Here is an 11379-nt window from a genome sequence, read left to right as displayed (position 1 = left end):
TTCTCAAACAAAACTTTATCTACTTTCCCTAGAGGCGGAAGGAGAAATTAATGGGCATCAATAATTTACAGAGATGTTCAAAAATTTCTGGTTTAAGTTCAGCTAACATAGATTGAATAAGACCAACATTCAATTTATTTAAGTTAAAGTGGCGCATGAATTGTTCTCTTTCCTTCGTGTTAATACGACACTCTAATAGCATATGATGTACATCATCGATGGTATTACAAGTTTGACAATGAGGTGACAAGGACTTTCCCATCATAAACGTACTTATAAATACGATAAAATTATCAGTGTTTCTCTACAATATTATATATGTATTATACATATAAACCTTCCTCTTAAATCACTCTATCTACTAAAACATACCGCATTAAAATCCATTGCATAGTTTTAAAGATCTAAGCATACACAGGGACAGACAGACGGGAAGCGACTTTGTTTTATACTATATAGATCACTATATTTCACTATTACTATCAAGTAATAGTGATATATGAATAATAATATATTATGACACTTTCAGATTATTAAATAACTTAGAATGTATATACTTGTAAGAATATATTTTTTAAATACAATTAAAGCATATCAACTCTTAACTTTTCTTCACATTTAAAAAAAAAAACTGCTTTCACAATAACACATTAATCTTTTTCACAAAGGTCGGTCCCACCTTTCGTCCATTTAAAACACCCTTCAAGTTCACCTTGTCATCGTTTTCGGTTTTAACTTTTACTCAATCGCCGGTTTCACAAATAACCGAACCGCCGAGTGGACAGCCCTGAGCGATGCACTCGCAATCGTCAATTGTGACCATGATTTTTTTGTCAAGTTTAACAATGACAGCTACTGTTGCCGTTTTGTTTTTATTATTAAAATAACCACTAAAGTAATGGGCTTATAATGTATTGGGTGCGCCCAGGGCCGCTCATTCATGTAAAAATATAAGCCTGTCTTCATAGAAATGGGTGGTACGTGATAATGTTGTTGAATAATTATTTGATAACGCAAAAATACATAGTTACAATATTACTGTATAGTAATCCAATTATAATTACAGTTTTATTTTTCATACAACTTAGAATGGCAAACAAGCTGACGGCACACATAATGGAAAATGGTAACCGTCGCCTATAGACATGAGCAGTACCATGAACATAACAGAGTATACTGTTTCGACCATGGTACCCCCCATGGGTTGCCATTCCTGAGGACTCGGGTATTATTCCTCTGTACCCAGTAAATTCACGCCATATCCCACCCTTCAAACCGAAACACAGCCATGCAAACACAACTGCTTCACGGTTGAAACACGGATGGGACAGAGGTACCCAAGCAATCGACTTTTGTACAAAGTCTCCCTCTGGTAAATACATCGCGTCATAATTTTACGTTTCATAAACAGTCGTTTATGAACGTACTTGATCTAAATTTTGTATGGAAGACACCCACGTGGTGACAGAGTCGCAATACAGTATATCAATACTTCTAGGAAGTTATGAGTTAACTAAGAAGATGAGGTATAATAATTTTTTTTACATAAGGAGCAATCGAGCATGCGGTCCACCTGATGGTAAGTGATTTTTATTAATGGGTGATAATGGAATAACGAATATCCATGACCTCCCGTTACATCAAAGGAATTTCAGCTAAGATGCTGACCTTTTAAAAAGGAATATGCTCTTAAAGCTTACGTATAAGTAAAGAATACTCGACAAAAAATACTTGTCACCGCAGTTAGCCCTTGGTGTCCTTTCAAGAAAGACGCTGCTGTCCATCCCTCGAACCAATAAGTTAGGACACCTACAGGAAAAGGAAGACGTGGCCTATTCTATGCCGATTTCACACGGCAAATATAATAGAAAACAAAATAAGGCAAATGTTAGCGTAGAAATTGAGAAATGAACTGAAAACTGATAAGGCTCCTGATAAACTTGATTGCTTAAGGTACAACGCGATGACGCGCGCCATACAAATAGAGCACATGATGTTGTGTAATTTTAAAAGTAAAACAAACTCCTATCTACATACATAAGAGTAATAAAAACTACACATCCGTAGCGAATTCTTAACACAATCCGTTTGTTATTCCACCTTGATGTTTTTCATAATAAATATATGTATATTATAATACATGTTACATGATTAAATTAACACTAAAACGGGAGACGAATACATGTTTTTGACTCCCGTTTTAGTGATTAACCTGTATGACGGCGGTATACCCGCTCCCTGACACAAATCGTCTTTTTATTATATTTTATTTATTTATTTAACTCTTTATTGCACCATAAACAAAAATATACAATGACAAGTGAATAATTCAAGTGAAATACAGTAACATAAATACAGATTGAAATATACACATAAAGGTAAAAAAGGCGGTCTTATCGCTAGGGCAATCTCTTACAGATAACCTTTGGTTAAAGGAGAACAGATAGATTTTTATTTATTATTATATTATATATTAGATTTCGTTTAATTATTCAATATTTACTGTTGTTATTAAGTATATTAACATTTTTTTTTTTGTTATTTTGTATATTTTGCATTTTTTTTCTGTATTCATCTATGTTTATATACATAAATCTCATTACTACATAGTATAAGTCACATGGTTCAACAAAATAAACATTTCATTTTAATTCCATCCATTTATTTGTATGACCTACTAATATCACAAATGCAAATGTTTGTACAGTTGTATGAATGCTATAAGAATAGTCAATCTTGACAGATTTTTTTTTTTCAATTGATAAATGGGATTATTGGAGAAATTAGTTGGTAATTTTTTGACACTTTAAAAGACTGTTTTTATTCATCGCTCGCATAATTGTTAATTGGTAAAATGTAATGAAAACTGACAAAGGTCTGTGATTGAGTTAAACTGAAAGAATAAAAGTAATCATAAATTTGAAGAAATAATATTTCAAATTTGGACAGAAATCGCAACTGACAAGAAAAGCTATTTGGATATTTTAAGGTACTAAGACATATATATTTGGTGCACAAAGAAACCATATTATAAATTAAGACATAGGCTATTTTTTAATAGAATTTATATCTCGCTAGTAGATAAATAAATAACATTAGGTATTACTCATTTTTAAGAAGTTGGGTAATAATATATTTATATGTTTTTCAGCAACTTCCCATGATCTAAAACAATGACTGCTTATCATGACGTATGATTATCTCATCTGACACTTATTTTTTTTTTACTTTCCACTTAAATACCTATATAAAGTTTGTAAAGTTATTTGGATGTTTAGGGTTTTTTACCCACTAGCTTTTACCCGCAACTCCGTACGCGTAGAATTTGAAAGTTTTACCCCCTTAGAGGTACAATTTATTAAACAAGAATTTGAGAATGTTGTTTTAAGACAGTAAATGACAATCTGTAAGTTAGAATTTCACATACGTAATACATTTAATATAGTAAAAGATCCGTTTAAAACCTACCAAAAAATGGCGGATACAGATACAGATTTTTCTCTCGGATATCTGCGGATTCGACTACGGATATCGGACGCATCACTAATTAAATTATAGGTCAATCAGACAGTCAGTCAGCATCCAACGGATATGAATAAAATTGCATGCATAGATCGCTTGTAAAGTAAACAAATTTCGAGATAATATACAAATATGTTTTTAATGTAATTTAGTTACAAAGAATGTATACTCTAAAAATACTGCATTCCAGTATTCTGACACTTCCCTATGGTTGACTGGAAGAGCATGTTTTTAGCATTAAGCCCGCCATGTACATATATATGTTACATTACCAGAGGTAGACTTTGTACAAAAGTCGATTACTTGGGTACCTCTGTCCCATTCGTGTTTGAACCGTGAAGCAGTTGTGTTTGCACGGCTGTGTTTCGATTTGAAGGGTGAGATATGGCGTGAATTTACTGGGTACAGAGGAATAACACCTGAGTGTTCAGGAATGGCAACGCATGGGGGGTATCATGGGCGAAACAGTATACTATCAGGTGGGCTGTCAGCTTGTTTGCCATTCTAAGTCGTATAAATAAAAGATATAATAAGCCACAAACCAATACAATCACCTAACTTAGGACAAGCCTGTATTTTAGGTAGCAAGTTTATATTACATTTTATATACAAGTAAAACTTTACTAATTTATGAAAAAAAGATAAGATTATATTGCCAAATTTATTTATTTGACATTTTTTAATAATTTACTGTGTAAATTTTGTATAAGTGTAAGCGTATGTTAATTATAATTTTTGACGAATTACGAATGACATGTGGTAAATATAGTACTACTCGTGTATATTTCCTTTATGTTGGTATTGCCTTATTTTGATTTATTTATTTCTTATTGCATTCTATAATATACTTAGTAGATAACATTTCAATTATGGACCCTGTTGGGCACCGCACGTAGGAGAGAGGAGGACAACACTTTTTTCACTTCAGAAATAGTCTAAGGATCTGTTACAATATTATCCAGCCATTGAAATTGTATCACGATAGGTACGTATTTTCTTATTTTTCTTATTATTGTTATAATTTTACGATACTGTTTAGCATCTCGGTATCTTCATAAATTAGAGACATCAGTCATTTATTAAATTTGTTCTTAAGATCCGATTTGCATTATAAATACATTGAAAATTCCTTGTTAACTTTATATCACAGATGTGGTCTTAAATAAATTATATATTTATTACATATTAATAACTATGTAATACTATTAATAATAATATGAAAACAGTTCTTTCTCCCTGTCTGTCTGGATCACTTTTTAGGGTTAAACGACTTAACCTTTTCTGATAAAAATAGGTAAAAAACACTTTTTTTAGATACACACATTTTCGATGGTTGTCTATATATTTATACCTGTATACCTATAAAACATAAATTACAGCGAACGAAGTAACATAGTAACATTATTTATTTACCTAAGTATAAAAAAATTAATTCGGAAAATCAATATAATAGGTAGATAGACAGATACTGTTTTTTTCAGACTCATACTATTTTTTTTTATTTTTCAAGTTATGTGTATATTTCAATCTGTATTTATGTTACTGTATTTCACTTCAATTATTCACTTGTTATTGTATATTTTTATTTATGGTGCAATAAAGAGTTAAATAAATAAATATGTTAATTTTTTTATTCAATATCTATATACTCATACATACAGGAAATTAATGAACTCAAATACTCATGCACTTACGATAATATCTAATTAATTTCAACTCACCTTAATTACAACACATTCACATAATAACACTACACACACTTAATAATTTAAAAAAAAATTGTAGAATAACACTGGGAAACAAACCACAAAAATACAATAAAAAAAATCAATTCAATTTCTGTTATCAACTTTTTCACGTAAACCGCACACGCAATGCAATTTGGCGGGAATGCAACGTCCACCTCTGAGCGATTACCACAGACTAAATTCGTTTCTCACACTCTTCTTCATGGAAAAGTAATCCGTTCAAGATAAAATGCTACGTTGACACAAACACGGCGCTGACAAATGTTTACAATTCAACATGGTTGTGTAACAATGCGTACGATTGTTTAATTTATTACTTGTCTTGTTTGTTTTGTCTCATTGTAATCTTTAAATATTAGTTTACACAGAATGATTAACAAAAATACCGCTACATATGTAATAAAAATGACAACCTCACATTTTTAGAAAAACTTTTACATACACATCGCGTTACGCTATCTATTTGCTTATTTGTCTTTTAATTTTTTCTTAGAAATGTTATTCAAATATGGCAATCAAACTTCAGTAATATCAATTCGCAATTATATAGTAAATTGCCAAGTAATTTAAATAAACAAAAAAAAAACTTTTTACTTTTATTCGTCTTTTTTAAAAGTAGAGGCAAAGAAAACAGAGGCCATACTGCGTAATCTGACGTCTAATTTCCTTTTTACTAGCCATTAAACCACAAACATTATATTTTGTCTTTGAAGAAAAATTTTCTCTGTGACCGCTTTTTATATTGGTAGGACATATGGGACTAAAGCGTATCTATCTATCTACCTATATGCTTATAAATATGCTCCTGATAATTCTTTGATTTGTTGTTATTAATTAATTTTATAAATTTCAAATAAAAATGCCATCTGTTGACGTGATATATTATATTTTTGTTACCATACATTTATTTTTAATTTTTCTTTTTATAGAAACCTAACTGATTCTTTTATTTTGTTATTAATTAATTGTATTAATTTTAAATGAAAATATTGTCTGTTGATGTGATATATTATATTTTTATTATTACTCATTAATTTAATTTTTTTTTTATAAATCTATAATTGTCAATTACTATAAAGGTTCATTTCGAATACTGTATATACATAAAGGTATTTATGAGTTCAGTATACAGTAAGACGGGGGGAAAAGGGATTGTTGGTAACGAGGATTGGTAACCCTATTGCAAACAATATAGCCTATCAGGCCGGCCTCCTCGCCTTTCCCCCTGGAAACCATCGTGATTGATTTATTAGTGAATTTTTTGCGATAGGCCAATTGACCTGCTTCATCTTCACTTATCATCTCTCACTGGTGCCTCGCCGGCGTATACCGTTAACGCAGGTGAGGTTACCATTCCATTATCATTCATTAAAGAAAAAAGGAAATATACAGTAAGAGAAATATATTATATTTTCTTGAATTATTTCATATTTATCCCAATTTACAGTGATCTAGCTACGTCAAAATAATACTGTTATAATATTATATTAATTAAATAATAATACGAAATATAATTAAGTTTTTATTGTCAATTAAGTTGATAATGCATAAATCATATTAAGATAAAAGTGATTCATCTAATCTTGAGGGAGACTTTGTACAAAAGTCGATTGCTTGGGTACCTCTGTCCCATTCGTGTTTCTACCGTGAAGCAGTTGTGTTCGCATGGATGTGTTTCGGTTTGAAGGGTGGGATATGGCGTGAATTTACAAGATACAGAGGAATAACATCTGAGTCCTCAGGAATGGCAACGCATTGGGGGTATCATGGGCGAAACAGTATACTCTGTTATGTCCATGGTACTGCTCATGTCTATAGGCGACGGTTACCACTTTCCATCAGGTGGGCCGTCAGCTTGTTTGCCATTCTAAGTGGTATAAAAAAAAAATTTTAAACATAATTACATGATTATATTTTCAAAATACTGAAATATAAGCACAAAAGAAATACTTTGCTAAAATATAATACATGTGAATCTTAATATTAAATAATGCAATTATTATAAATGACAATATTATTTCATAAAGTAAAAATATTAACAGCTAATCCAAAATACCTTCCCGTCCCGTACACGATCCAAATGTCCCCATAAAGCTTACTGCACTTCCACGTTGGATTGCCAGAAATGTCTTTGCTGAATAAATCATATATCTATTTACACCTGAACTAAAATACTAACACAAATACTTCATGCCTGTAATTAGTATTTATAGATTGTATCTAATTGTAAAATAGCCTTGTGCATTGCTCGCATACGAGTATATGCTATTTCTACTGCGTTTACATAGGTACTACTTATTATACAAGACATAGATAAAGACTTTAGATACAAAATAACTGAGATCACCAAAGTCCCTTTTAGATCCCTGCGACCATCTGCCTTGTTTGGTTGAACTAACCATACTCTCACGTATAATGGCCCAAATATGAATCTAGGAGTAGTTATTAATATGGTAGATCTAAATTATATACTTCCTTAGAACATATAGTTTTAGATGAGCAAATCCATTTTTCTTTCTGCTTAACTACACTTTTATTTCTATATGCGGACGCGAGACTAATTTTTCTATTACATTTTAAATTCAATTTATTAATCCAAAGATCTCTAGTTTGTTTATTTCCCAAAACAATAAAAAGAAACAGCATGAACCCTTCAAACGTAGCTGTGAAAACGAAAAAGTATGCGGCGACAACATTGTAAGCGAAGAAACCAAAAATCCAAGGCAAACCAAATAAAAATACAAGCAGACAACTGACGAAAGCAAATCTCACTGCTTCATTCGTATTTCCATACCTCGGAACTCTTTTGCAAAGAAATACAGAGTAAATTATTGAAAAGAATATCGCCCAATTTGCAAGTAACATAAATGCAACAGGAAAATATAGGCCAAACCATAATCCGTATCCAGAAGGATAACAGAATTTTCTGTTCAAAGTTATATCTTCAAAATATACCATGTACGAATGCCAATCAACAGAAAGAAGAATGACAACTATTAGAAATGGAGTTCCCCATGCAAAAGCAGATGCTTTTAAAAATTTATGACTAAGATCTGTTGTAAAAACTAAAACTAGTTTTCTATAAGACAATATAGCAGCTACAAGCATCCAACAGAAAGTGGCTATTAATGTATAATGCAATGTTATTCCTACCAGTAAGCACAAAATATCACGGCCCTCAAAATCAATAAAAGCTATGGGTATAAAACACATCTTTAAGAGAAATATCGCTATACACAGTTGAAGCCATATCAAGTTGCTAAATTCTTTTCGCCATGATCGGAATGTAATAGCTGTCAGTACAATAAAGAATACACCCAGTATTGATAGACAGCATCCTACTAAAGATATTACTTCCAGTATTATCTCGCTGCGATGCGAATTTACATTATGTGAAACAAGAACTTCTGCGAAGTGCGTCAAGTGGTTGCATCGGCAAATATCTAAAGTATCTGGGTCGGTTGATTTGATGTAAATGCAACCCTCTGTTGACCAGTATCCAGTGTCATTTTCTGTGAATTGCCAATAGCTGCATTCGCGTCTCACGTTGCGGCCTGGATTTTTCACCAAAGGACGTAGGTAAATATCTATCACCTAAGGAATAATACAATAAGAGCTTTTTATAATATAACAAATGTTTGCATACAACGTACAGTGTTTGGAAAACTTCAACTGCTGCTTTTGCTTTAGACGCTCATATTTAGAGCATGTTATTATTTCCAATAATAATTATCGAGATATTCTCAAAAAACTTGTATAGCAAGTAATCATTCCAAAAATACATTATATTTTTGTTTCAAAAAACTTTGGTACTACAAGGTAAAAGTTTTACCATAGATAAAAAATCATTTCTTACAGAACAGAAAATACTATATGCTTAATGACCACAATTTTTGTATTAAAAAAAAAAATTATTGCACCAGAAATAAAAAAAAATTACAAAAAATATTTTATGAAAGTTAATACATAATAAAATTACTTCCATCAAAAAATATTTTGATCAAAGTCACCAGAGGGAGACTTTGTATAAAAGTCGATTGCTTGGGTACCTCTGTCCCATTCGTGTTTCAACCGTGAAGCAGTTGTGTTTACATGGCTGTGTTTCGGTTTGAAGGGTGGGATATGGCGTGAATTTACTGTGTACAGAGGAATAACACCTGAGTCCTCAGGAATGGCAACGCATGGGGGGTATCATGGGCGAAACAGTATACTCTGTTATGTCCATGGTACTGCTCATGTCTATAGGCGACGGTTACCACTTTCCATCAGGTGGGCCGTTAGCTTGTTTGCCATTCTAAGTTGTATAAAGTTATCCTGTCTCTGAGCAACTTCTGCAACAAGAACTTGTAACTTACCTCTTCATTTTCAAAACCGGTGTTGTTCTCAACATTAACACTGATGACATTGCTATTAACTTTGTTGTTCCTCTTAGTTGAGTAAAAGGCTCGTCCGTTCGGGAATACGAGAAAGCTGATACGTCGATGTGATTTGGTGATCGATTCCGGTAAGTATACTATTGTCTCGGTTGTATTAGTAAGTAGTTTTGTTGAGTTTATCTCTTCTGGAATTGTAATATTACTTTTATTTTACATGTCTATACTTTTATTTATTTAATTATTTACCGGAAAACCAGGTAAATGTAGTGTAAATAGATATAGTCTAGGATTACAAAAAGTGGCTTAGCTGTTAATAGGTTTTCACAAATAGTAACAAGATGGATGAAAGGTACTGCACATGAAGCAACAAAAACAGGAATGAACAAAAAAATAAAAGAAATAAAATAATGAATGAAATACAAAGTAAAAATTAACTTGACTAAAATGAAGCCTTCTTATCAATACAATATATATTCAAACAGTCTATGAATCAAAAAATTCTTTGCTCTGTTGGTCTCTCGCTAATATTATATTTTTCGAAAATAAGTTGATATTCAAGGTTTTAGCGAGAGTATTAAAGTTGTTGCTAGCTCGCCAAAGGAACGAATTTTGTCTATAGACAAAATTATAATTCAATGACACTAGAGGGGCAAATAGAGAAGAACTTGATGTACCCATCAAGTTTTACTTTTAATTTACGTTCGAGGCAAACGACCACACTGTAAGCTATCCTCGTTAGATATAAGATCAGATTATTTTTATACAATATATTAATGTATGCACTTACTAACTAAAAACTGAAAGGAGTCATCTGTGAATGAATTCATGCTCGAATTTCTGACCGCAATCATTATTCCCTTAATCGGATTATCAGGCCCAATATCGGCTACCAATAATGCAATATTGTTTCGGACTATCCTATCTGTCTCTCTGCCATTTAAGTTTAGCCTTAAGCTAACGTTATCTAACATATGAAGGAATTGACCAGGTATATGTAAATCTTCATCGATTTGTAACAAATTGTCTACCTAATAAGACAGAAATTTAAGTACTTAGAAAATTCGATATATTTAATCTCAATTATGTTTAATTTAGAATTTACTGAAAGAAAATTTACCCTGTCAAAAGTATCATCAATTTTATCCACCATTATTGTTGAAACATCATCTTGTAATAACGTATCTAAATCATTTAGTACTTGCTCGAGTTGATCTTCGGGCTGCAAAAGAAAAATTTAAATAAATCAAAATATTTTCAAGGTTTATTCAGAAGATTATGTAGGTGACATATAAAGTGAGGTCACAAACCAAACAATACAATACTCACTGTTAATGTTGATGTTTTACTTCCGAATATACTATTTGTCTTATTATTTAGTTGTCCAATATTTTTATGTTCAGGATTAAAAATAGTTCCTTCTGTCACTAATGATACACCTTCGTCAAAGTTTCCAACACATTTATAAGTATTACACCTCGATTTAGATGTAAAATAATCTGCAATTTTATTTAACTTATCGTAACTTATCTTTTTATTTACTAATAAATGTTTTTTTTTAATTATGTAAATATTTGTTGAAAATAAAAACCAATAAACTTACTCATAGACAGCGATATTTTTACATCATGTTTATTGCAATAATAAACTGGCTTCATGAACAATATTTCACCGCCTTCAATTTTAGACGACTCCACAGGTATCATATCTTCCCGGATTTGTACGTAAAAAAGAAC

The 11379-nt window shown here is 31.5% G+C and overlaps 1 protein-coding gene across 1 annotated transcript; it reads right to left on the bottom strand.

Annotated features, from left to right (window-relative positions):
• Positions 1 to 7326: 7326 nt before the first annotated feature.
• Positions 7327 to 11349, bottom strand: LOC128200168 (adhesion G-protein coupled receptor G6-like; the record flags this gene model as incomplete). Its single annotated transcript, XM_052892622.1, has 7 exons — positions 11247 to 11349; positions 10973 to 11142; positions 10764 to 10865; positions 10434 to 10674; positions 9626 to 9831; positions 8164 to 8864; positions 7327 to 7404 (listed from the first exon to the last, which is right to left on the bottom strand). Coding segments are annotated over exons 1-7 (1601 nt in total), but the record flags the coding sequence as incomplete, so codon positions are not given.
• Between the last annotated feature and the right edge of the window lie 30 nt (positions 11350 to 11379).

Source organism: Galleria mellonella, unplaced genomic scaffold (assembly GCF_026898425.1).
Source record: "Galleria mellonella isolate WM207_F2 unplaced genomic scaffold, CSIRO_AGI_GalMel_v1 utg15948, whole genome shotgun sequence".
NCBI classification, from domain to species: Eukaryota; Metazoa; Arthropoda; class Insecta; order Lepidoptera; family Pyralidae; genus Galleria; species Galleria mellonella.
This window is presented reverse-complemented; position numbering and strand designations above follow the sequence as displayed.